The sequence below is a fragment of the Aulostomus chinensis genome, chromosome 23 (assembly GCF_037954235.1).
Source record: "Aulostomus chinensis isolate RoL2024-O1b breed Wild chromosome 23, RoL_Achi_v1.0, whole genome shotgun sequence".
Taxonomy (NCBI): domain Eukaryota; kingdom Metazoa; phylum Chordata; class Actinopteri; order Syngnathiformes; family Aulostomidae; genus Aulostomus; species Aulostomus chinensis.
The window spans coordinates 11,634,091-11,660,874 of NC_141342.1; the positions used below are offsets into that span (position 1 = coordinate 11,634,091).

The following is a 26,784-nucleotide window of genomic DNA, read 5'->3' on the forward strand; positions in this document are numbered from 1 at the left end:
ACAAATGAGAGAAAATGGCTGCTTTTTGGATGGCAAAATAACCCTGTAATTGTAACTAAATGTGTTTGTGTGTCACATATTAATAAAGACGTGTGCGGTATGAAGAGCTCATTTTGGGATTATTATGTAGATCCCCCCCCCCCTCTCATTTCTCTCCCCTGGTGAAGGTCTCCTGGGTGCTGCTCTCTGACAAGACCTGATGCAGATGGAGCCACTAAAAAAAAGAAAAAAAATGTCTTTGTCACTTTAAATCCTTGCCGTGTCTCAGTCGATGACATCATTGTCTGAGAACACATTACATCACCCCTTCCCAGGCTCTCTCTCCCCCTCTCTCTCTCTCTTTCTCTCTTAAAGACAGCACCACCTTATGTTTAAGCTACTGAGCTACACACATGTACACACACACACACACACACACACAGGCTCATCTGTTTACAAATGTGATATCAATATGAGTGTGTGCATATTGATAACAGATTAGAGATTAAATCTTAAATGCGCGCTAGTGAGTTCATATTGTGAAACAGGATTCTAACCACAGACGCGAACTGGCAATCGCAGTAGATGCGAGGAGATCCGCTTTAAAGCATCCATGACATTATTGAATATGATTACTGTCACGTTTTGTGCGTTTTATTCATTCATTTATTTTTACGTTCGGTATTCATTCCTGTTGGTATCCCGTGATAAAGGGTAAAATATTCCACAAAATCAATGTGTAACGGCAGTTACAGCTGCCTCAGAATACTGGATATTAGTCTTTAATACAACCCGATTTTCAGGTCCATATTTGGGCCTCTACAGCGTCATCCATCTTTCTTGTAGCTGGTTTATGACTGATAACAATGTGTTCGCATCTTGTCACCATATTTATTGTTTCCTTTTAATTGCTTTAGTGGATATGAGCACCGTAATCTGGACTGTACGCGAGTAAAAACGTCTGCACTTCTCTCTCCCGCGTGTACACACACACACACACGCCGTATAATCAGGTGTTTGATTGGCCTACGCGTGCGCATGGGTGCGTGCGCGCGCGCGTAAATCACAGGGATGCGGAGAATGCTGAGAGAATGTTTCTTTAAGACCCATTACCTTCCAATCCGACAGAGGGGGAGTCTGTGGTAAGGTGGCGTATCGTCTCTCACCGTGCCCCCCACCACCCACCCCCCCAACCACCACCTCCTCCACCTCCTCCTCCTCCTCCTCATCCTCCTCCTCCTCCTGGTCGTCGTTTACATGTGGAAAAGAGAGAGACAGGAGAGGAGGGAAAATAACACAGCGTTACTCTGGTTCGGATGAGGGGCGCAGAGACACGGACAGATGGACCTAAGGAATATTTAACGTCAAACATGGACACTACAGGCACCCCGCGATGACTGTGGTAAGGATGCAACTTCACACCGCCCCATCGCAACCCAGATTCCGGCGAGAAGGGAAATAATACGGAACGCGGATGGTGGAATATGCATGCACAAATGTAAGGCTGTATGAATGTGTGTGTGTGTGTGTGCGCGTGTTGTCAAGGGTGTGTGTGAATGTGTGTTTGCGTGTGTTTGCGTGTGTGTTTGCGTGTGTGTATGTGTGTGTGTGTGTGTGTGTGTGTGTGTGTGTGTGTGTGTGTGTGTGTGTGTGTAGGCTATATGCCTACAATTGACAGGTGTGTTTGCAGCACGTTTTATTTAGGGCGCGCTTGTTCGCTCGCGTCCGTTTAGTTAGGTGAAGTGAAGAAAGACAGAGAAGGGGGAGAGAGAGAGATGCCACCACCGTATATTGGCCAACTATGTGTTGCTGGTAATTAATCATGGCTGTAACTAAGCCTGTGCCGTTGGGCGCTTTGTAGTTCAACCTCCCAGTTGGTGCCTGTGGTGTCACCGGGCCTGTGGAGTATTCTACTTCTGTACTGTCTGGAGAGGTTAAGGCCCAGCTGAAAATGTGCATTTTTGGGGGGGAGCCATCCTCCTCCTCCTCCTCCTCCTCCTCCTCCTCCTCCTGACGTGATGCTTTTCACAGCCGGCTACCGCGCTGGCTTCTTCCTGTTTGCCTAATTGCCATTTTGTTCCAATTCCACTTCAATACCCAACTCTGAGATTTCTACTAGAAGAATGCATATGCTGTGTGTGTGTGTGTGTGTGTGTGTGTGTGTGTGTGTGTGTGTGTGTGTGTGTGTGTGTGTGTGTGTGTGTGTGTGTGGCGTTCGCATGTGTGCGCTCTGGTGCGCGCCCGTGCGTCTGTCATCGAGTGGTCTTTTCCAACATATACATCCAGAATGGAGGTATATAGCCACAGACTCTCTCTCTCTCTCTCTCTCTCTCTCTCTCTCTGTGTCTCTCTCGCTTACTCTCTCTCTCTCTCTCTCTCGTCGAGCTGTCATCTGGAGAGCCTCGTCATTTCCCCATTAGCCCAGTATGGAGTGAGAATGCCAGCGGAAATAAGAGCATATTAGACCGGATCCCGGAGCTTTCTTTTCCTTTGCCCAGCTGCCGACAATCACTTATCGATTCCAATGATGCGTTTCTTGCGGGGGTGGGTGGGGGGCTCTGTTTTATGGTATTAAAATGGGGGGTGGGGTGGGAAAAAGGAAATAGAGGGGAGCGAGAGAGAGAGAGAGAGAGAGAGAGAGAGAGAGAGAGAGGAGGGGGCATTATCAGTCCCTATATGCGCTGCTTATTTATTTATTTATTTTGAAAATGCCATGAACGCGTGCATGCATCTCTTTGCTGGGGAGGTGATTTCACATTTACACGATTGCAGAGAACCGCTCCCCCCCCCCCCCTCCCCAGTTTTCATTGTCGGCGGCTGTGGGAGCCTGCAAACCCCTCTCACTCTATCCCCCGCCCCAGTGTCTGCTGGAGAGGAGTTGTTTGTGCTGCTCTCTCTTTCTCTCACTCACTCTCTTTCTCTCACTCTCTCTCTCTGTCTCTCTCTCTCGATGATAATTCCCATTACCATTTTTTTTGAGAGAAATATCTGAGGAAAATGACCCAAAGCATACTTGGAGTCCTAGTGATGTGAAGCTGTCCTCTACATGGGCAGGTGGCCACAAGGCAGTGAAGGGTGATGGTGATGATGATGATGATGGTGGTAGTGGTGATGTAGGCAATCATAGTATGAAAAACACATGTGCATGTGCACACACGTGACACAAGCTGGACCCTGAATGTAACGTAGCTGCAGTAGCTACAGTAGCTACAGTAGCTACAGAAAAATGTTTTCACCTGTTCATGTGGCAGAATTGCAAGAAAATGTCCCAAGAATTCTCATGAAGCTGTTCCATGATTACTACATCTAGTCAGTCATTTTAACACGCTATATAGAGAGGCCTCTGTTTCTTACACACACACACACACACACACACACACACACACACACACACACACACACACACACACACACACGTGCACACACGCACCAGTGAGCTCACAGCTGATGCTTGAGTCAAAACTGCAGGCTGCACATTTATGCTTTGCTTGGACTAAATCAAGACTCCAACGATGAATCTCTTCTCTTTTTCTTCTTTCTTTTTGCTTCCAAGCACAGACTCATCATGTGACACAGAAAGAAGACAGTGAAGCATGACTGTGAGCTGTGCACTGATTTTTATAGTTGCAACATGTACAATAGTCTGCAGTAATTATATTATCCTGCTGTGCTAATGAAGAGCTGCTGGAAATGAAGATTTTCCTAAACTGAGTGCATGACAGGTTTATAAGCTGGGTACTTTAATTACAGTGTATATCCAGGCGTTGTGATTTATATGTAGTAAATCAGCTACTGTTGTAGCCTGCTTCCTCCTTCATCAAAGACCTGAAAGACAGAGAGTTGTCCTGTGGTCTAAAATGTCCCTCCACTAACATTCTTTACACAGTGGAAAGCCTCAGATTTAAAATGCCTTCCTTTTTATTATGGATGTCAAAGTGGGTTTGAACAGAAAAAATACATAACATCATGTTTCTTGACAATCTTAAGACGCAAAAATATGTATCATAATTTGTTTCCCATGTGGTCCCTTTGATGAAAGAGCTTACCAGTTCTAAAGTGGATACTACAGTGATTATAACAACTGTAATAAACTTATACCTCAAACTAATAAATGATTTGACTTCGGTTTAGATCTCAATCAGTCAGATGTCCTCCAATTAGCCCCGCTGTATTCTCTTCCCCCTCTCATTTTTTCTCTCCGGTCTGATATTTGAGGATGCTGAGGCCTCCCTGTCTTGGTCTACTCCTGGATTAATCTGGTAGTTACTCGCCAACAATGTGGTAGAGAAGTTAATGATAATTCCAAAGTCTAATTTCCTGTTTTTCCCTTGGAGCACTGCACTTTTAGGAAACGCAGCTATTGCCAGTTAAGTTTTGCATCAGTGATTCTCCATCAGTGGAGCTGGGAGGGAGGGATTTTTATATATATATTTTGTAGCGGGATACATGGTGAGGATGCCAAGTGCTCTAGCCAGCATACCAGCATGAAGGGCTACTTCTGAGATGTTTCGGGACTCCAATTACCAACTAAAAGTTTCCGTTTTGGTTCTAGATATCCATATAATAATAAAGACCACTGGCAAAACTTGCTTTCACAAGTGCTGAGGACAGTTTGTGCTCAATATGTTTGATTCACAAAATGGACGATTTTAGTTGGACAAAGAAATCCTCTATTGCTCTGCCCAGTCTCGCTGGAGTAAAGAAGTCAGCATGGGACTCTAAATCAGTCCAAACCACTTAAAAGTAAAAAGGCCAGTGTGAGCGCTTGTAGACAAGACAGTGAAGAATATGGAAGGAAAGAGGACAAAATGCATTCAGTTGATTGCCTGGATCTATAACAGGTTGGCCCACAGTTTGCATAGTGAAGCAGAAAGAAGGAAATTTAAGATATGAACATAATTCACAACAACAAAGCGGGTTAAGCAAAGATCCCTCACTCTGGGTTTTTTTTTCTGTCAATGGTAAAATGAGATGATCAATACCGCCCTCATTTTTTGTCCACATATGAAGTTACTAGCTTAGCGTGGCTTAGCATAATGGCTAGAAGCACATGGAAAAGCTAGCCTGCTTGGTCAGGTAAAAATCTGACTACATCATCACTGTTATCACTGAAGAACAGAATCATCTGTATGAACAGATTCTGCATAAAAATACAGAATCTGGAGGAAAGGGAGAAACATGTCGGGACGGGAAGCTTGTAGTTTCTGTTTTCTGTTTGAGTAGCTTTGACCTATCACGTTTGAGAGGGCCTAAGTAGCATCCGTCCGTTGCAAAAGATACGGAACTCATTTACGGAAATGCAAGGTCAGAAGAATGCTGTAGTTTGACGAATTCACTTTTCATTAGTTAGTTTTTTTTTTGGGGGGGGGGGGTATTTGTATACATATGTACGTCGTCATCGTCCTCCACTTATCTGGTTGATCTGGGTAGCAGGGGCAGCAGCCTCAGCAAGGAAGCCCAGCCTGCCCTCTCCCCAGCCGCTTCCACCAGCTCTTGCGGCTGATGTCAGTGTTTACTGTCCCTCTACTTAATGCAAATGTCTCAAGTTTCTATTCGGACTGGAAACAATGAGCAGCAGACAAAACAAGGAAGTCCTGGACCAGATATTCACTTGCTACACCCCTAAACCCCGAAATACTGGCCCTTGTTCCAAGACTGCAAAATCAATGACTTTAGTCTCAACTCAAAAAATCACATCAGACTTGCAACTCAACTTTGACTTTAACGCGAACGATTTGTGACTTCACTTGGGTTTGAGTCTTTTAAAGCTAAAGATTATATTCTGCCCAAGCCTAAAATAATGGCAGCGTTATAAACTAATCAGCTTCATTTACCTGATTACTGTACAGTCCCACTTTGGATCAATTTATTAGCGGTCAGAAGAAGTTTTGTGTCGGTGCAGCAACACAGTCAAGAAATATGTCTTAAACAACAATAAAACACAACAACAGAAACATAAAACAACTTGAGCACCTTGAGATATACATAATCTCTAATAATAATAACAATAATAATAATTATTATTAAAGGCAAATAAACACATTTTACAAAGCATTCATTTTCTGTGAATTTTATCTTCGTCTGAAGTGTTAGTTTTAACATTTTTAAAGAACGCATTGGACTCAAAAACCCGAGTTTTCATCCTTGTGACTATGTTGAGTTTTGGCCATCTTGACATACATTAGGTAAACATTAAGCAGCATCAAAGTACTGTACATGATCTGAAGCAGGTTTTTGCTACTGACAGGGTCCGACTTTTCTCATCAGCGTCTGGTAACAAGTCCGGAGGTGGACCTTTTTGTTCATGCTTTGGGATTTTTTGTGACCTCATTCTGCTGACATTTCATGTGCCATGTCAGCATGAAAATTTAGGGTGTTCGGTGCTTCGGTGTAGGAATTGTTCTCCTATTGGACCGACGGAAGTCATCCTGGTCACTGCTAACATGTGTACAGGCATAGTTCAGAGTTTCCATCCAAGCATAAGTGGTCAGTTGTCCCCATTCCCCAAAGCTCAATGAATGCATGGTGAAGGACGGTGTGAAATTTTGATGCCACAGTTTAGAAATTTGCAAACACTCTTTTCCCTCTTTTTCAGTAACTAAGATCACTCTAAGCTAGGCTTTCCGTTCCTGTCTTTGTCTGTAGATAATCGTTTCAGATATTATGATTAACACTTCTGCTGTCTGCAGCTCTGCTGTCACGATGGTCTTTGCGGAAACTACATTTAACGTAATGCTTCTCAGGTGCAAGGCCAAATACCATCCAGACAGCATCTGCAGGAGGTCTGTCCACTTCGTTGGGGTCTGATGTTCTAACAGGAACCTTATCGTCAATGTTCAGGGACATTTTAGCAAGTTTTTTGGAATTGCTTGAAAGCCCTTCATATCTCTCAGCCAGACTATTTGCTGCTGGACACCTGGGGGCACCTGTGGTGTGCAGAATTTAATTCTGCTTGACTAACGTCTGAAACTTCTCAGACCTGAAAATTTAAGCATTGTCCGTTAGGGTTTTTCAGGTAGACCTGCGGAGACAGATAGTCTCCTCACCCTTGTACGGTACCTTCAATGGTGATATGTGACATGTGAAACACTTTCAAGCATTTTTGAACATAAGCATGTGAACATGTTGTTTAAAAAGTAAATTCTATTGGCAGTCTCTTCCAGGGTTTACATGGAAACTCCCTAGATTTTTTTTGTGCTCCAGATGGCATGTTTCACATTCCTTGCAATTTTGCTCCACATCGAAGTCAAGTTTTTGCCACCATCCAAAGGGATCTTGTGTTTGACATCCTACATCCAAAGCTTATCTCTTGCAATACGCTCTTCTGATTTGGAGGGTAAAATCTACAATCTAGTCCCCCTTAGGACACACCCTGTTTTGTGGGCAACTCATTTGTCTTTGTGGGAAAACTTTCCTCCACCTTGTGGGCCATCATTCAACATAGCTCAGTGTTGTTGTCCTTGCGTCTCATGTGGCATTGAACAGTTCTTGTAGATGCCGGTACTGAGTGGATCAGAGTCGCTGCACTCCCTGTGTCACTTGTCTCCAGCAGAGCAGCAGGAAAACCCATCAGCATCACTGAGCTCACTGAGACTTACAATAGACAATGTGCTAGTTATATGGTGCTAGGAGAATTGCCCTTTACTTAATGCAAGTATAGTAGCCAGTGCATGCAGACTCTTGTGTCTTAAAGGGGAGTCATAGTCAGTAAATTAAAATGCGTTTCCATATTAAAGCAGTAGGCGAATGTATTTTTACCATATATCAATCAATGGTTCCTCTTCGTTTGGCTTTACGGATGTTTTGGTTTATTGTTCTCATCCCCTGCTAAGGTGACTGATGAATTGGGGTCACAGTAGTCTAAAAACTTGTCACTTCTTAGCAGTTATTTACATTTGCTAAAAGCAACCAGAAACATTCAATTTCTGAGCAATCAATCAAATTCTATTGATGAATACTGAAATTTAAAAAAAAAAAAAAAAGCAGGATTTGCCTGAAGGGTCTTTACTCTCTCTACAGCGTCCTCTGATGTTACACCTTCCATCTGGGTGAGGAACACTTCCATGACCAAAAAAACTCTTTTGACAGGAAAAACAAAATACCAAAATCTCAAAGAGGGATAGAGAAGAGGGATCCCTGACGTACACTGACGTACACTGTGCTCAGATGTGGCACCACAATTCTCACATAGTATTGAGCGAACCTGAACAACCCCAGAAAACCTAGAACTCTTTGTAACTTTAGGAACCGGAACCCCTATTTGAGTTCTGCCTGGGGTATTTCTCTCCCTTGTCTGCTCTCCTGACGGCGGTGTAGGGTTAGAATATGGAAGATGCAGAACTAACTCTGGAACAGTCTCAGGAGTCAGGATCTTTCATCTAACTGTATTGCCTCCACTAAGGGTTGATCAGAGTTCCCTCTGACAGGGCAGGAGGTAGCATGTGTGATTTAACTGTGGGGTGCTGGAGATATAATGCTAGCTTCCTCCAGCACCTTGAGCACTTTCTCCTGTCTGTAGAGTTGAGGAAGCACATCCAGTTCAAATATGATTGAGGCCTTTGTATCTTTAAGCATTCCTAACTACCTTCTAAATGCTTCTGAACATTTGTCCAGCATTTCACAAAGTGACCTACATTTTCATTCATGTATTTTATCTGCTGCCAGTTTAGCCTGAGCACTTTAGCCAATTTCTGCCACACAGCGTTGATTCATATCCCTGAACAGCTCAAAGTGACGAGTCCTCTTTTTGACCCCTATTGTCTAGGGTTAGGGCTGTGCTCAGCCTCAACAAATGTGATCTTTACTATGGGGTTAAAGCCAATATTGGTTCTCTACAGTGGCGAAAGTGAGAACATCTTTAAATGTGACATGACACTCTTTTGCAGGCCCTGTAACCGTTTCAGTCTCTAAATCAACATTTGTCTCTTTAGGTCATCCTAGTATCTTCACTAGGCAAACATACAAATCTGTGTCTTCTTCAGCATACAAAAAAAATGTGGATTCTGAAGAAGACATAAGCTGTATTCCCACAGTTATTGTCTCATTAGCCCATTTTGCTCATTGTAGTTGTAGCTGCTCCCTTTACACTTAGCAATGTGGCTACTTGCTTTTTCTTCTGCTGCTTCAAAGAAGTGCTCCAGCCGTTTTTTGTTTTTTTTAATGATTTTAAAGCTTACCCTTATCAAGTCTTCTAAACGAGGCCAACGTGCTAACTTGAGCGGACTTTTCTTCCTTGCAAGGAAATGAGTGTTAGCATTCATTAACATTACTGTACTTTACTGGACCAGTACTAGGGTTTCAGATCATGCACATGCATGCTTTACACCTGAACAGAGTGGTCCAGTTTCAAGTTTGTTGCTCATTTACCCAAAAAGATGAGGGAAGAAAAGGCCTCAGTTTTTGACACAAGTCAGCTTTGACACGCCACTGCTGATTCTGCCTGCAGACAGAACTACATTACCCATTTCCCCCTGTTTCCCGTCTTAATGCAAAGATATATCTCGTATAATTTCCCTAAATATTTTGTTTCTAATATAGCAAAAGTGATATTCTCTAAATCCCCTGAAACGTTTTACACTACTGAGAATCATAACTCAAAATGTAGTTTCCGAGGAGCACATATTTAGTTAGCCGGAATACTAATTTCAAACCATCAGCTGGCATTACAGTTCTGTATTGTCTCTAACTCTAGCTCATGCTTTCAGTGACCTTTCGAACTTATGCACATTGATGTTCACTGTTGGGCTCTGATGAATCTCTCCTCTCTTTTTTTCAGCTCCTACCCCCAGTGCTGTGAGAAGCGCTGCCTCGAGGACACAATTTAGGAGCGTCAGCCTTCCTTTCTCCCTTCCTTCCCCAGGATCCCTTTCCCTCCTCACCTCTGCCAGTCCTAGCCACCCATAGAACGGCTCCTAAGCTTTCTCATCATTTACCATGCAGGTTGAGACTTGGTGAAGGAAGTAAACAAAGAAGTGAACGCTCGAGAACAAATTAAAGGCAATAAACAGAAGACGATATGTAGACATGACCAAAGGAATTATATTTTTGGAAAACTGAAGATGTAAAGATTTATATTTTATACATCAAACTTTTAGTATAAGCTCATAAAACCCCAAGGCACGAAGACAAAACATTTTGCACGCACAATCCTCTGTTTCTTTATAAAACTGACACACACACCACGATCTCATGATGATGTGCGAGGTGATGCCCACCATTTCTGAGGATGGGCGAAGCGGGACTGGAGGGGGTCCTTCCTCTCCTGCTGGTGCAGGAGTCGGTGGCCCTGGAGGTGCTATGGGTGGAGGGGGTTTCGGTGGGAGGGAGCCCAGAGGTGGAGGAGATGAGGGAGGCAGCACAGGAAACCTTGAGTCGCTAATGGTTAACATGCTAACAGAGAGGGAGAGGCTGCTGGAAAACCTGAGGGAGACACAGGAGAGCCTGGGTACCGCTCAGCTCCGCCTCCGTGAGCTCAGCCATGAGAAGGAGTCCCTTCAGAGGCAGCTATCTATCGCCCTGCCGCAGGTAAATCCATGCATGTTCACTATCTGGACATGAAAATGTGGTTTAATCAGTTTAACTGTGTGTGTTTTGGTTGCACAATTATGTGTGTGTTTCTCCCTGTGAGCTAACACTGTTTATCCCCCGTGCTATCAGGCTAGTGATGTAGTGTTTCTCTGAGTGTGTGTCATTGTGAAGCGAGCTCATGAGACAGTAAGCCTTTGCAGTGACAGTTCAAGCAGAGACACATACAAAGAGGACGTTAAATCCTCCTTCTGCATCTTCAGAGTTCCCTTCACTAATGTCCTACTCATGGAGTGGATTTATATTTGTATATTTGCTCTAGCGATTTTCCCTTTATTGTGTAGTAAGGTGTTTGTACTTCTAGAAAATATAATACTTTATTTGTACTATTTTCGCCCTAATATATTTGATACGAATGATTCCGAAGTGGCAGATAAAAATGGCCACAACACTATTTGCTTCATGCACACGATTTGCTTCCTGAAGCTATTTATTTATTTATTTATTTATTATGTAAAATGCAAATAAATTGCATATTAATTTTGTATCTGTTTGGTCTAACGAAATAAATGACAGGAGCGGCATTGCCTCAGAGGTAAAGTGGCTGTTGAGCAACTGAAGGGTCGCTGGTTCAATCCTCACTTCTCCTACTGACAATGTCCAAGTATCCTTGAGCAAGATACTGTGCCCCTAATTGCTCCTGATGGCCCTGCGACGGAGAGCCCCGCCTCTCACCCAATGTCAGCTGGGATAGGATCCAGCCTCCCTGTGACCCTTAACGGATAAGCGGAATAAAAAAATGAGTGGATGGAAAACAAGTGATTCGAAGATGTCATTTGGGCTGTAGGAAATTGAAAGTATCAGTAGTTCAAAACATAATTACAAAATGAATTTATAATGAAAAGAACATCGAGTCGGGCCCTAAATAGTTCCCTGAGGCAAAAGCATCGATAAATTTCCTATTTGTGCAACTCATACTTTCCGTGTGCTCACTGAGTGATGCTGCATATTCAGCACAGGCGATGTAGTGTATAAAGATAGAGTGAGATGAAATAGAAAAGAAACAACAAGCAGACAAGCAAAGCCTACTGAGAAGCTGACCCCTATCCAAACAAGAAACAAACCCATAAGGCCACCAGCCAATGGACCCACTGTGTCACCATCTGTATAGATCTCTCTGGCTCCTTCTCTCTCCTCACATAGTGCTGTTTCTTGTGTCTATTCTCATCCATTTTACAATCATAAAGTAGGTACTCCTGACCGTCAACATCTGCCCATTATTGTTACTCACATAAACAGTAAGTAACTGGAGCCTTGGATGTGTTTTCTGGAGATATAAAAGAAAATACTGACCATATTTTCTATGTTGTTGTTTTTTTAAAGCAAATAATGTAAAACATCGTTTGCGCTGTGCTGGAGTTGCAAATGTATTCCCAATGGGATTGTAAATGACACATCTTTGCTATTGTGTTTTCTTTTTGTTTTTTCGTTTTAGGATTTTTTTTTGGGGGGGGGGGGTCCTCTCTTGTGCATTCCAGTGCAGAACCATTGTGTAACAGTGTGATGTAATCCATTTATGAGTTCACAAAGGAGGATGAGCAAGAGGGAACACTGGTGGAAACTGTGTCAGATGTTCACATGATTATTATGTAGATTTACATCATCACGTACATGTCTGGTCTCAGGTGTTTCACAACTAATTTTTTTAGTGTGTGTGTGTGTGTGTGTGTGTGTGTGTGTGTGTGTGTGTGTGTGTGTGTGTGTGTGTGTTTGTATGCCAGGAGCAACTGCAATTTCTTTTAAGTCATATTTGGCTTTGTCATTTCTGAGTTATTTTTATCCTGTAAACCTCTCTTTGCAGCCCAAGCGGCTGTGCAGACTTAAACTATCTAAACAATACATTTAAATCGTTTGTTTTGTTTGCCCCTTGTGTGTGTTCCACAGGAGTTTGCTGTGTTGACTAAAGAGCTGAACGTTTGCCGGGAGCAGCTTCTGGAGAGGGAAGAGGAGATTGCTGAGCTCAAGGCGGAGAGAAACAACACACGTGTAAGATGTTTAGCGGCCATTTTGCTTATTAGCACTGTAACAGCCTCTGTGTTATCTTCCTCACCCATTATGGTTGTGTGGGTGTGACACTGAGTCATTTTTCTCCCTCTCTCCCTTTTTTCTCCTCTACATTTTTTCATGATTCCTCTTTTTTTTTGTCTGTATCTGCGTTCCTTATCTCTTCCACTCACTCCCTGCCCCGTTCTGCTACCCGGCACTTTCCTCACCACCCAATTTCATCTCATTGTCACTCTTAAGACCCTTTTTCATCTTCTTGTCTGTCTCTTTTTTTCTGCTCGTGCGGTTTCTTTCCCTCAATTTCTTCATTCTCTCATCCTCTGTGTCCCTGTCCTTCAAACTCTCTTTCCCACCCACTGCAATCACCTGTCACATGTCCATCTCATTCCCTCCCACAGCTGTTGCTGGAACACCTGGAATGTTTGGTGTCTCGCCACGAGCGCAGTCTAAGGATGACAGTGGTAAAAAGACAAGCCCAGTCTCCAGCGGGGGTCTCAAGTGAGGTGGAGGTCCTCAAGGCCCTGAAGTCTCTCTTTGAGCACCACAAGGCCCTGGATGAGAAGGTGCATCAAACTGCTCACTCAAGAGTAAAAACCCCTCACTAAAATAAATTAAAGCAGTTACGTATTTTAAAGCCATAATCTGGCCCCTTTGTCTCCATCTGCTGGCAGTTACAGTTACTACAAACAACTAACAACACTTGTGTGACAGCTTCCGCTGTAGCCTACTATGATACCTACTAGCCTACTATAATACTATGATAGCTTCTAGCATCACACAACCTCTGCAAAATTGTTTCACAAACAGAATTTTGACTGTTTAGTCTGATGACATTTGGAAAGTCTAGAAAAGACCATTAAAAAATGTATTACATTCAAGTTAACAGAGCGCTAACTGGAAGTAGTTAGCTCAGACGGCAGTGCGAGAATGTTGACACACAACCAAACTCTATATGCTGTGAAATCCAGAAATATATGTTAGCTCAATTAGTGTCATATGAACTCATTTAGCGAGGCCTTGACAGCAAAGTATATTCATTTATGTGTAAAATACTGCGCAATAGCTCACTTGTAAAAGGTGTTGCACCCACAGAGCCATTGGTACTCTCAGCTTTACAAAGGTCTATAGCATGCTTTCAAAAAACACTGTCGTCGCGGATTAGTAGTATTAGTGAAGCATTTAGTAACTACAGACCCAAATATTTCATATTTGCTCCAAAGATTCAGCCTTAAAGCTGATAGTATTGTATGTTGACAATTTTTTCCCCTATTTTAGAAGAAATTTGGTTGTGATTTAGCCTCTTCATTGGCTACATAGTGCCATCAGAGCAAGGTCAACAAAGAGTAGTTACTTAAAGACAATCTAATTTACTGTAGCTGTACAAATGTAGCTTAATTTTTGATCGATGTAAGTCAACTGACACATTTCGCTTCTTGCTACTGCATCATGCAGGTCCGAGAGAGGCTCCGTGTCGCCCTTGAGAGGGTGTCCATGTTAGAGGATCAACTAGCAGCGTCTTCTCAAGAGGTGAATTCCTGTTTAGATGAATTTTCAATAAACTCATTGGTGTGGAAAAAAAAAAAGAATTCTTATCTGTTGGTCTATTTTATCTCCTTCTCCTCTCCAGGTAATCTCTTTAAGAGACCAAATTAAAAGACGTCAACAAGGGTTGGACGGCGGGAAAGATGTAAGGGAGGGTTTTATGGATGTTGGTTCCAGTTGTTTTTGTATATGTGTTAGCGTCCAGACAGTCACTAGAAAAGTAGTTGTACGGGTATCATGGTGTGTCAGTGTGAATTTGAAGTCTCTACATTTTCAGCTGCAACCTCAAAGTATTCTAACGGAATATTTCTCCCTCCATCACTCATTTTCTCCTATATTGTCATCACTTCAGCGGCTACCCAATGGTCCCTCCGCTGGCTTGGAGGATGGCGAGCTTGAGAGACAGAGAGAAGGAGAGATAGAGCGTCAGAGAGCTGAACTCTCCCAGCTGAGAGAGAGGCTGGCCCTCATGTGCCGGCAGGTGGGTGTGCATGTTTCTGTCTGTCCTGATGAGGTCCTGTAAGAGGAAGGGTGAAGACTTCTCTTCTGCTTCAACTGGACATTCTGCAGTCAAAAAATGTTGAATTGATTGACTATTTGCTGCAAAAGTGGAAAAGGTCCAAAGTATTTTTGCAGCAATAAACATTCTTCTGGAGTACCCCCTAATGACACATTATAAACTCTGAGTTAATTCAATACCAATATTTTGCAATTTGAGGAGGCACTGGCTGAGGAAGTTGGTGCAACAATTTTAATACATCTTGATATCGTAATACTCCATTTAAAGGTTTTTCTGGTTCTACACTGAGGTTAAGATCAGGAGGAAAATCAAGATTAGTGGTGATTGTGACCAGGAAGTGAGTCCGTTTAGTTAATGAGAACCATCACTTGTTGAAATACAATAATAAAATACGAACAGAATTTTGAGCTAAGTTTTGCTCCTAATTACTGATCAGTCTGGGCCCAATTGTAGCCACATCTCCATGAGACTCACCCTTTTACATAATTTTAGTCGTAGAGTAAAACTACCCTTGGGTGACGCATCAGTTCACTGAGTTCAAATATGAATGGTATCCTATCTTCATGACTGTCCTGTAACAACAAACAAAAACAAAAGGTGTGTGTTTTATATATAAAAAAAAAACCATTAGCGGTAGCCACAGTGAAGCTCTGCTGAGCAGTTCAATTAATGTTTAGTACAAATAATGTCCTTTTTCTACACTTGGAACAGAAGAGATAGAGCTGATGTCGCTGTAAGAATAAATTCTTTTAAATGCCTTCCTTAAAACACGCCTGTTGGACGTTTAAAGAATTTGCTGGCGACTTTAATATTTATTTGTGACCTATATGTGTTTTTGATATGTTTCCTCATTTGGTTCATATACTGAAAATTTACTTTGACAATGAATAGTTTCTATTTTTGTAGTGCAAAGAAGCATTTCTATCATAAAATCCAAAGTAAAAGGATTACAGTTGAGGATGATTATAAATAAGTCTATTTCTACTGGTCTCCCTCCTCCCTCTAGTGGACAGTTACACGATTGCAGCTGCATTGGAAATCTGTATAATTATGTCCAAAAAAGTACTATTTAAAAAGTTATGCAGCAAAGTAGAGTGTCATACAGCAAAACTCATTCAATGACTGATGTCCAAGTGTTCTAATGGTTTGACCTTTCCCACCGTGATGGGGGAAGGTGGAACAGAAAACAGGAGAAAGACACTTTCTGTCTCTGGTTCATTGCATTAGATGTGTGCGAATCTCAAGTCAGCATGTTACACTTTTGTCACTGGTGCATTTTAAGAGTGTTACATTGACCTGACAGACATTTGTAATCAATCACTCTTGCTGTCACTATCTATTTACGCTCTGGCGTTGGGCTGAGTTAACACTGACTCATTTTAGGTCCAATCTGTGTCCTCTTGTGTTCCTTTGTGGCGTCGCATCAGGTTGGGGAAATAGAGGAACAGCTTGCAGCCGCCAGGAGGGAGGTGACGAAGTCAGAGGAGGCCAATCAGAAGCTCCAACGGGAAGTGAAAGAGGTCTGTTGGGCCAATCTGTCTCTTCCTGGCCAAGACCCTGAGCTCTTTTTATTCCCAGAGCTCCAAGTGTATATTTGACCACAATGGGCATATGTTCTAGAATGCATCACAAGTTACCCCTGATGTATTAATCTGTCCTGGCCCTGTTTTTAGAAGTCTGATGTCAGTTATCACATAATAATATTAAGAGTTACATCATGTCTGATGATTTATCTCTGCCTCCTGCAGGCCCTTTGCCAAAGGGAGGATATGGAGGAAAGGATTACAACACTAGAACGCAGGTAACCGTCGTGCCATCTATTCTTAGCATTAATAATCACCTTTTTTGACCCACAATCTCATACATCGGCGGCACCAGAAGGGCCATATGTTTCACCTGTCGGCTGACAATGTGTTCGCAAGAAAGATGTTGTGACATCTTCATACAGTCCAGGGTTGTTTAACATAATAATATTTGCTGTTGAATTTTTATAAAGAAGGCGGCCGTGTCAGAATCCTCGTGTATTTTTGAATCGCTATTCCAGAGCTCAGATCATGAAGGACAAGTTTGAGTCACATTTTTCTCTTTCTCTCTTTCTTTAGTGCATGCAAAACATGATGTGTCCTTCAGATCACCCATTTATCTCAAATTGTTGTCCATGCTGCATTCGTTTTACTTTTTGAATGCACCCAATAACCACATACTGCATATCACATTATACTGTATATTGGTGTGTGGATGCAGATACCTCAGCGCCCAGAGGGAGGCGACGTCTCTCCATGATATCAAAGATAAGCTGGAAAATGAGTTGGCAAGCAAGGAGTCCCTTCACAGGCAGGTAAGAAATATCACTCAGCTACTGAAAAAAAATCTCAAATACTTTCAACTTTTATTAAATGAAGTAAAATGCTTGCCAGTCACAGTCCATCCTCTGTGTTTTCAGAGCGAAGAGAAGAACAGGCAACTTCAGGAGCGTCTGGATGAAGCCAAGCAGAAGCTCCAGCAGACCCTGCAGAGGGCAGAGACGCTGCCTGAGATCGAAGCCCAGCTGGCTCAAAGAGTTGCTGCTCTCAATAAGGTACTTTAAGTCCTGTCCAGACACTCCGATTTAGTGAAGAATGTCACTGTTTTGAAAAGAAAATGGATGCAGTCACTCCAAGATGAGTATTATAAGCGCTCTCTCTCTCTCTGTCTCTCTCTCTCTGTCTCTCTCTCTCTCTCTCGCTCTCTCTCTCTCTCTCATGTAGGCAGAAGAGCGGCATGGGAACTTTGAGGAGCGACTACGGCAAATGGAGGCTCAACTTGAGGAGAAGAACCAAGAGTTACAGAGGGTAACATCATCTCGCCTGCCTCCGATTGTATTCCCTGTTTTGAGGCAAATTAAAACTCCTTGCATCCTTCCAGGCGAGGCAGAGGGAGAAGATGAATGACGAACACAACAAACGACTCTCAGATACTGTGGACAAACTTTTGTCTGAGTCCAATGAGAGACTCCAGCTCCATCTCAAAGAAAGGATGGCAGCACTGGAGGAGAAGGTGATGAGATGATTCAATGAGTGATGCAGAATTATTTTGTGGTTTAGCAGAAATAGAACTACATGCTAAAAAACCATTATAACTCTTGATGTGCCAGAATGCTCTTTCAGAGGAATTGGCCAACATGAAGAAAATCCAAGATGATCTTCTTGCCAATAAGGTATTCAGCTTTTATTCTCATATTCAAATTTTCTGTGTAAAATTGTACAATCCCATCCCAAAAAGAATCTGGAGTATGACTCAACCTTCTACAGAACTAAATTTCACTGGAACATTAAAACTTCCCAAAGATAAAGCAATTCCAAATCGCTGGGTGTTTTTTTGTTTTTTTTGTTTTTTTTGCTCTACAGGAGCAGCTCCTCGCTGAGCTGGAGCGAATCCAACTGGAGCTGGATCAGCTGAGAGGCCGGCCTGGCTCGTCTTACTCTAGGTCAGCCATAATGACACTTACTGAGAATTTATTCATACCGGATGTCCCATATTCAGTCATGACCAAATATATAAATATGTGGGTCCTTGAAAAAAACTACATGAAAAAGAAATGATATGCAAATGTTATGTTGATACTTGCTGTTTTGAAATCTTTCTTTTCTGTGAGTTAATGCTGTACTTTCATCCGGGAAACAGGTGAAATGATCCGTTGAGTCCGGTGCAATAACAATCAAAATCTGGATCTCACCGTAGGGCGGGCAGCGTCAGCTCACTTCCCTCCACCCTTTTTCGAAGATCTCTTCCAGGGAGCGCCTCAGAGCTGCGGTACCCCCAGGGTGGTGGCTCACTCCCAGCTGGCTACAGCAGCTCATCTGGTGGGGTGGTGGTCAGGCGAACGCACCGCGGCCGGTGGGGGCCGGCTAGAGACGACAGTAACAAGGTGTTTGTCTCATGATGATGATGATGATAGAGATATTTAAGTCAAGATAGTAGACAGAAGAATACAGATATACAAAATTAGAAATAGCATAGTTCATCCATCCATCCATTTTCTTCCGCTTATCCTGTTAAGGAGCCTATCCAAGCAGGCTTCAGGCAAGAGGCAGGGTTCACCCTGGACAGGTCTCCAGTCCATCACAGGGCCAACACATAGAGACAGACAACCATTCACACTCACAGTCACACCTACGGTCAATTTAGAGTATCAATCAGCCTCGTCCCCCTTGATGTCTTTGGACTGTGGGAGGAAGCTGGAGTACCAGAGAGAACCCACACAGGAACAGGGAGAACATGGAGACTCCACACAGAAAGATCCTGTGCTGGAGCCGGGACTCGAACCCGGAACCTTCTTGCTGTGAGGTGACAGTGCTGACCACTGCACCACCGTATTATATTCAAATAATATCTTAACATATCAGATATATCAGAATCAAACATACTTTAATGATCCCAAGGGGGAAGTTCTTGTATTGCAGGTGCTCCCACTCAAATAGAGGAAATAAAGAATATCTATATATAGAATAAAGAATTATATATATATATATATATATATATATATATATATATATATACATGCATACATATTAAGGGGTATGAAAGTGAACCAGTGTAGCTTTAAATATAAGCAGGAATAAATATAAGCTCAATCATTGCAACATATGAATGATTATATCTTTGTATTATATTCGTATTATCTGGTGATTATTTTAGTAATTATTCTTTTTAGGCAATAAACTTTACACACTCAATAAAGACAATGAATGAATAGTGATTCAATACGTTTCACATTTCAGTATATCTTCATATCAGATCAAGAGATGTTCATCATACTGGTGTCGCACAGTAATGAGAAGTACTGTTACTGCAATACTGATTCAAACAGTATTTCTAGAATTTTTGATAAAATAAAAATCCACCTATGATCCAATTTTGACAATATTTATGTTATCCAGCCCATTTTTAAAAGATGATTTTTATCATTAATGTTTTTTAAATAAATTTTCCATTTCAACAATTACTTTTTAAAATTTGTAACTCCTTTTATCCTTGCTGCCATTTTTCTGTCTTCCCAGTATGGCGAGTGGGACAGTGGCACCATGCTGGGTCCGGGCTTTGAGGGTGGTGTGGAGGGGGGCTGCTCTGACGATGAAGAGGACAGGGAGACTCTGTTTGGATCGGAGCTGCTCTCCCCCAGCGGTCAGACAGACGTACAAACATTGGCCATCATGCTACAGGAGCAGCTGGAGGCCATCAACAAGGAGATTAAGTAGGTTTTGGGTTTTTTTTACCCTTTATTAAAAATGTTGGCAAAAATCTTGGCTTTCTCAAACAATTATTCTCCTTTCCTCTCCTCTCAGGCTGATTCAAGAGGAAAAAGAGAGCACAGAGTTGAGGGCAGAGGAGATCGAGAGTCGGGTCAGCAGCGTGGCCCTCGATGCACCACCTCTTCCACCCTCCTCGCTGGGAGGAAGGGACAGTGTTGGGAGAGGTTATATGACTCCTTCTATCACCTCGTCCACGTTGGCGTCTCCCTCACCTCCCAGTTCTGGACATTCCACCCCTCGTCTGCCACATTCCCCAGCTAGGGAGACCGACAGACAGGTACTCTGTTGAAGCTGAGATGGGTTATTAAATAAAGATTTTACAAGAAACATGCATCTATAAATCTACTGACTCATCTCCACCCTGCAGAATAGCAAAGATGGCGAAGAATGCCGAGCGCTTGCCCTGATTGACTCCACCCCTCCGCCTGTTCCTCGAGCTCTACGATTGGACCGCATGACACACACTCACCCAGGGGCAGGCCTTGATGACCACCGGGAATTCCGCAGGTACGCACAAGAATGGCCATTCATAAGTATTTAAAGTATGTCTCCAGTATATCTGTTGATATCCTTGATGTGTATGTTTTAAAGTCTCTCGGCTGATGGGGCCACCACTGCTAGCCAGGACTCCCTCCACAAAGCCAGCAAAAAGAAAAGCATCAAGTCATCTATTGGTCGTCTCTTTGGTAAAAAGGAGAAGGGAAGGATCGGCGCTCCTGGGCGGGAATCAACTTCACTTGGTTAGTTAATCAACTCAAAACTGCTCAGTGTTACTGCAATCCAACGTATATAAACATCAATAACTATTTTTAACCTTCCCAGCCTCCACACCATCAGACGATCTGGGTCCAGCAGACCCATTAGGCCTTGCTAAACTTGGGACTGGAACTGTGGAAAAAGACCGCCGAAGCAAAAAGAAGTGAGAGCCGCCATCACGACACATTTTAAAATAATTATTTGGACTTGTATGTTAGTCAGGCAAATCCATTTTCCAAAACATTTATGTCACTGTGAGATAAAATCCAAAAATCTCAGCATTAAAAACTTCACATTTGCATGTCAGTTTATAAAATCAAAATGGGGGTAAGGGGATATAATGTGCGTTTTCTTTAAGCCTTTCTTGTTTCCTTTGCCAGGCATGACCTTTTAGAAGAAGCTTGTCGTCAGGGCCTGCCCTTCGCCTCATGGGATGGTCCAACTGTGGTAACATGGCTAGAGGTATGGTTTGCTATGCAGCCGTCAAATGATTTAATTGAATTGAATTTATTTTAAATGTTTTTATTGGGATGGTATGAGATAATGTGCTTTGTATGCTACGCAATGATTTAAAAAAAATCATTTAAATGATTTGAATTAATCTCTTATTTTTTTAATTCTCCATGCTAGAGTTATCCCTGTTCTTCGTAGGGATAAATCTGAGGGTTAATTTTAGTAATGAGGTCAGGTTGAGATTAGTGGTACACTGGCTATTTGCAGCAAATAGCCAACTAACCACTGGTTCCAGTCACCTGATATTTTGTCAAGTATCTTTATTGCACCGTCTACATAGTGTTCACTGCGCACCACATCTTCCACTCTCCATTTACCCAGCTGTGGGTAGGAATGCCGGCATGGTATGTTGCAGCGTGTCGCGCCAACGTGAAGAGCGGCGCCATTATGGCCAATTTGTCGGACACGGAGATCCAGAGAGAGATCGGCATAAGCAACCCTCTACACAGGCTCAAACTCCGCCTGGCCATCCAGGAAATGGTCTCCCTCACCAGTCCGTCTGCACCTGCAAGCACGCGCTCAGTAAGGCTCCTAAACATGAGCGTTAAAAAACAAAACAGGCAAGTCATATCAACAAAAGAGCCTGATTTTCCATGTTTCCTTTCGTCACAGTCGACCAGTAATATCTGGATGACACATGCTGAGATGGAGTCTCTCACCGCTGCCACCAAACCAGTAAGACGGATGATTACATTTCTCATCAAATCCAAACAGAATTCAGAGTTGATATTCTAAAGTTTCTCTAGCACAATGCTGTGCTTGTCTATGTTATGTGAAGTAACGTATCATACCAGTATAAGATAATATTACTCCTAGTGTCATTATTGATGACCTTGACAAGCTTTCTTCTCTTTCTTTGTCTCTGATTAGGCGTGTATGGCTACACCTTTCCCTTACTATTCCCTCAAAATCTGTTTTACTATAAGTGTTTTTCCGACTAATTCTCACTCACTAACAAGACGTTTCCTCCTTCTGCCTTCCCTCTCCTTCCTCTCCTCCTCCTCCTCCTCCTCTTTCCCGTACTCCTCCGACTCCTCCTCTCCATTCTGCCCTGACTCCTATTTACCATAACACGCACACAAACACACACACAAAAACACACTCCATCTTTTTCACCACTTCTCCGTGCCCTGTCCCATTCATCATTTCTCCACCTGAACCACAAGGAGCAGAAAGAGTTCAGCTGGGACCAGGTGAGTTTCAGTCTGTAAAATGTAATAATCGGATAACAAAGAGTGAATAAATCCTTTACTAATGCTTAATGACGTGCTCTGTGTTAACTGGTCCAGATTTCCTGCAGATTAAGTAGTCAAACAGTCCATAGGAGAGCCACCTAAATGTTTGAGGATGTTCTCAAAATCTGACAACCCACATATTTCTGGTTTAAATGGTTCAACTAGTTAAGTCCATATTTAATCAGGTTAACATGGACTCCATGCCAGCAAACCACCATAGTCACTTCTATTTGCTTTTCATGTTGTCGATGATGCATCGTTTTGCATCAGATTCAGGTTGTTGTTGTTTATTTGTGTAGTAATGCAGTCCCAGTTTTAATAGGAGCCTGTTGAGAACCTGCAGGCTGCTGTTTAAAGCTGCTATTGAGACAACAATCGCCACAAATGAGAAGCTCTGTAGTTTGGAGTGCACCCATATTCTGACCTTTATGGTAATACAGGCCAAACAGTTGAGAGCATAAATACGAAAGCATAACTATTAGAGCCGCTTACCCAAACAAGTTCAAACTCAGCACTGTACTTATTTGGTACCCCAGCAATGCACCTGATGTATTTGATGCTGATTGAAATTACTGTTGTTGAGAAATTGAAGTAATTAAAGAAGTTTTATATTTTCCACTTGTTAATAATGCAATATGTCCTTGTCCCAGATCCTGGCCTATGGAGACATGAACCACGAGTGGGTGGGAAATGAGTGGCTCCCCAGTTTGGGTTTGCCCCAGTATCGCTCCTACTTTATGGAGTCACTGGTGGACGCCCGCATGCTAGATCACCTCACTAAGAAAGAACTGAGGGGCCAGCTGAAGATGGTGGACAGTTTCCACAGGTGATTTATCCGCATCTTCATCTCAACTTCCTCCTTCCTTCCTCTTTTCTCAAAGTCAAGCAAAATTTCCCTCTCACTCTTACTTACAGGGTGAGTCTTCACTACGGCATCATGTGCTTAAAGCGTTTGAACTATGACAGGAAGGAACTGGAGAGGAGGAGGGAGGAGAGTCAACACCAGAACCAAGGTCTCTAACTCCTCCTGTCGCCATATTCTGGTTCATCACCATCAAAATGTTTAATTTCCATTTTTCTTGCGCCGCCTCTCCGCAGACGTGATGGTGTGGTCCAACGAGCGGGTCATGTGTTGGGTCCAATCCATTGGTCTTAAAGAATTTGCAGACAACCTATTAGAAAGCGGGGTCCACGGGGCCCTCTTGGCACTAGATGACACCTTTGACTACACTGACTTGGCCCTTCTCCTCCAAATACCCAATCAGAACACGCAGGTATGCAAGAGATATACTCAACACTTTTACTGCCTGTAAGCAACATTTTCTACAGTTTATCTCCCAACTGTTATCAGATATTCTCAATGCTACTCCCTTTAGTAGGCCTTATCTTGATCTTTTGAACTATCTTAATTATAATCTTAAAATTCTTCTTCATCCATCTTTTGCAGGCAAGGCAGCTCCTAGAGAAGGAGTACAATGCTCTCATCTCCATGGGAACAGAGAGGAGGCCAGATGAGGTACGACAAATTGGACTGTCAGTAGAAAATCAGTCAACATAATCACTTCTGCCACAAGGCGAGAGTGTATGTTTTTCTTCTGTGGAACTATTTTACTCGACAGTAGGATATTGTTGCCCTCTATTTACATTTGTCATAGCAGAATAATTTCCTTTTTCTGGGAGAAAAAAAACTAGACAGAATTATCTATCTTCTTCGTGGCATCTGAGCGCACCAGCAAATTGTTGGTGTGCCATAGCGGTTCAGCTGTGTTTACACCACTGCTAATTGCTTAGTTACAGCTTGTAGGACTAAAAACTGTGCAACCGGGGTGTTCTGTCACAACAAATAGTCCTTTTGTTGAACAAATCTCATTACAGCTGGTATTTTTAATCTCTGGTATTATTTCATTGACTCCACAAGGATGGCACAAAAACATTTACAAGGTCACCGTCGTGGAGGAAGATGTTCAGGGAGAAGGATCTCCGCGGCGTGACCTCCGACTCCTCAGAAACATTACCTGCCAACTTCCGTGCCTCGGCGATCTCCACCCCTTCTGTCACCCTGAGAAAAGTCCAGAGTGAAGGTGAGGCGAGGAGCGCTGACAGCTGCACTGTAGCCGCCACGCGTGCTTCCTGTTTACACGTTATATTTGCAAGGGAAAAATGATGTAAACGCTTATTATGATCTAACATTTATTCAAATTTATGCCGACGCAACTTGACGCTTGATGTTCATTAATTTACAATCAGATGAAAATAGTGATACAAAGGGGTCACGTGGCTGCAGGAACTGGAGCAGCTCGAATTGGCAACTTAAAAAAAAGCTAAAAAACATAATAAGTACAAATAAAATGTTAAAAATTATAAATGAAATTTTTTAAAAATGAAAATTGTAATAATATCTTCAGCCTAAATTCGTGTTTTTATAAATAAACTTCCAATCTTCTGACAAGGTTGGACTTTAGCTGAAAATAAAGCGAAAAGAAAAACAACAACTTTTTGAAAGGCAATACAATGAGTTCTGGATTGTTCTATTTATTATCTTTTTTTTTTTCATTTCACTGACTTATCAATTAGCCATATGGGAATGAGATGTACAAATTAAATGTCATCTACTTATTAATTTGTAAAAAGCACATCCAAATCCAGTCTCTTCAATTCCAGGCTGTCAATCCCAGTGAAAATCAATTTTAGAAAATAGATTTTCAGATTTAAAGGTGATTTTTACAGACACAGATAGACTGGTTTATTAAATCTAAAAACCTACAGTGAACTCCTTCCTCTTGATCTATTGGCGGAAATAGAATTGTGTTTTATTTAACTTAAAATCAGCCCTTCATCTACTGTACATCTAGGAGGCGAGCCCAGAGTTCGTCATGCTGCGCCACCATTTTTTAACAGTTTGAAGAAACCTAACACTTTCCTGTTTTTACACAGAAGTTGCAGTTCGAATTAGGAGGCGTGAAGATAATGAGGAGGAAAAAGAAGAGCTGCGTCATGGTTCTTTATGATGCGATGACAATGTACTAAACATCATGTCCTTGTCTCTGTTAGTGAACTCCGGTCCGAGAGCAGAGTCGGGATCGGTGAGAACATATTCCTGCTAAAAGATAAGCACACTAGGTGAGGAAAACCCCACTCATCTTTAAATAAAAATAGAAGATCAAAACTCTTATCGGGTGCTGAGGTTCTTAATATGTCTTCTGTTTCATTTTGTAGAAGCCCACTCTATCCTGTCCCAAGGAAAAACACATTTCTGAAGAAAGAAAAAAAAATCAGTGGCTCAAAATCAAAATGGACCCTTGGAAGTGACCAATAACGTTTTAGTGAGATGTCTCACGCAGAATCAAAGACATGGAGTGAATGATTTTAAATGATAAAATAAATGCGTAAATGCCTGTTAGCCCATTTCTCCCTCTCTCTCTCTCTCTCTCTCTCTCTCTCTCTCTCTCTCTCTCTCTCTCTCTCTCTCTCTCGCTCTCTCTCACACCCCATAGCTGTGGCATGATGATGTTTGATTCTGTAGAAAGTGACCATGGCCTGTTGTGATTTCCTCTTTCATTTTTGAGTGTGAGATGGCAATACTGACACAATGAATTCTTGTTTCTTTGGGTTTTGTTTTGTTTTTTTTGTGTGTGAAAAATGCATTCCTGTTCAGAGTGAGAGAGAGGGAGAGTTAGAGAGAGAGAGGGAGAGAGAGAGAGAGAGAAAGATCCCCCAATACACATCCAATCAGGTGATTTTACTCCACTTTAGAGTTGTAACAGAACAAACTCTGGAAAAGTCACCGTTTTTTTGGAAGGGGGGGGGGGTGTAATTGTACACAGGGGATGTGAAGTGTATGTTTTGAAGCCATAAAAAGACATGAGATGCACAAATATGAATAAGACAGACAATGAAAACAATTAGAAAAGTGCTTTATGACAAAAATCCTGTTCGGACTGGAAAATAACGAGTTAAGCATTTGTGTTAATATGCATGCCAAAATCAACCATTTTAGAGTGAACGTCAATCATCCAATGATGTGAAAGCTTGGGTAAGGACTTTGTAAAATGTGTGTATTTTATTTTTATCATTTTTTTATGATAACTGCTATTGTACGTAAGTATGTACAGTATGTATGTGTGTAAACTATATGTTCATTTCATACTTAGTTTCAAGGTAATTTCATTTGAGGTTGGGGGGAAAGGAGCTATGTTTCAAATTATGGACATTTAAGATATGCTACTTGTATGTGTACATTTTGGAAAACAAAATTGTCTTATGATTTAAATTCATATTATTGGAGAGTAGTGATAATTGAATATAATATGATAACAATAATGATCATGATTGTAAAAGCTGTAATTAAAAAAAAAACCCA

General features: G+C 42.1%; 2 protein-coding genes across 4 annotated transcripts in view; both read left to right on the forward strand.

The window, feature by feature from the left end:
* plekha4 (pleckstrin homology domain containing A4) overlaps nucleotides 1-92 on the forward strand; it is a 14,954-nt gene extending 14,862 nt beyond the window's left edge. For both annotated transcript variants that reach the window (XM_086195341.1, XM_086195342.1), the window contains one exon: nucleotides 1-92. This exon is cut by the window's left edge and continues 1,312 nt beyond it. The gene's annotated coding sequence lies outside the window, so the exon portion shown is untranslated.
* Nucleotides 93-1,164: 1,072 nt separating this feature from the next.
* LOC147239551 (liprin-alpha-3-like) lies at nucleotides 1,165-26,784 on the forward strand. Of its 2 annotated transcripts, XM_086195292.1 has the most exons (32): nucleotides 1,165-1,381; nucleotides 9,755-10,503; nucleotides 12,448-12,549; nucleotides 12,966-13,130; nucleotides 14,020-14,094; nucleotides 14,195-14,254; nucleotides 14,462-14,590; nucleotides 16,057-16,149; nucleotides 16,378-16,430; nucleotides 16,874-16,967; nucleotides 17,073-17,207; nucleotides 17,377-17,460; nucleotides 17,534-17,665; nucleotides 17,763-17,825; nucleotides 18,016-18,095; nucleotides 18,350-18,536; nucleotides 19,669-19,862; nucleotides 19,954-20,197; nucleotides 20,288-20,427; nucleotides 20,512-20,660; nucleotides 20,743-20,839; nucleotides 21,057-21,138; nucleotides 21,511-21,711; nucleotides 21,802-21,864; nucleotides 22,356-22,382; nucleotides 23,075-23,250; nucleotides 23,340-23,437; nucleotides 23,523-23,698; nucleotides 23,872-23,940; nucleotides 24,343-24,505; nucleotides 25,476-25,544; nucleotides 25,641-26,784. In XM_086195292.1, the coding sequence occupies exons 2-31, from the start codon at nucleotides 10,168-10,170 to the stop codon at nucleotides 25,526-25,528; spliced, it is 3,720 nt and encodes a 1,239-aa protein (XP_086051418.1). In that variant the 5' UTR covers nucleotides 1,165-1,381; nucleotides 9,755-10,167; the 3' UTR covers nucleotides 25,529-25,544; nucleotides 25,641-26,784. The 2 variants fall into 2 exon arrangements, with proteins under 2 accessions (XP_086051418.1, XP_086051419.1); XM_086195293.1 differs by lacking the exons at nucleotides 22,356-22,382; nucleotides 23,075-23,250; nucleotides 23,340-23,437; ... (3 more) ...; nucleotides 25,476-25,544; nucleotides 25,641-26,784 and adding an exon at nucleotides 22,060-22,339.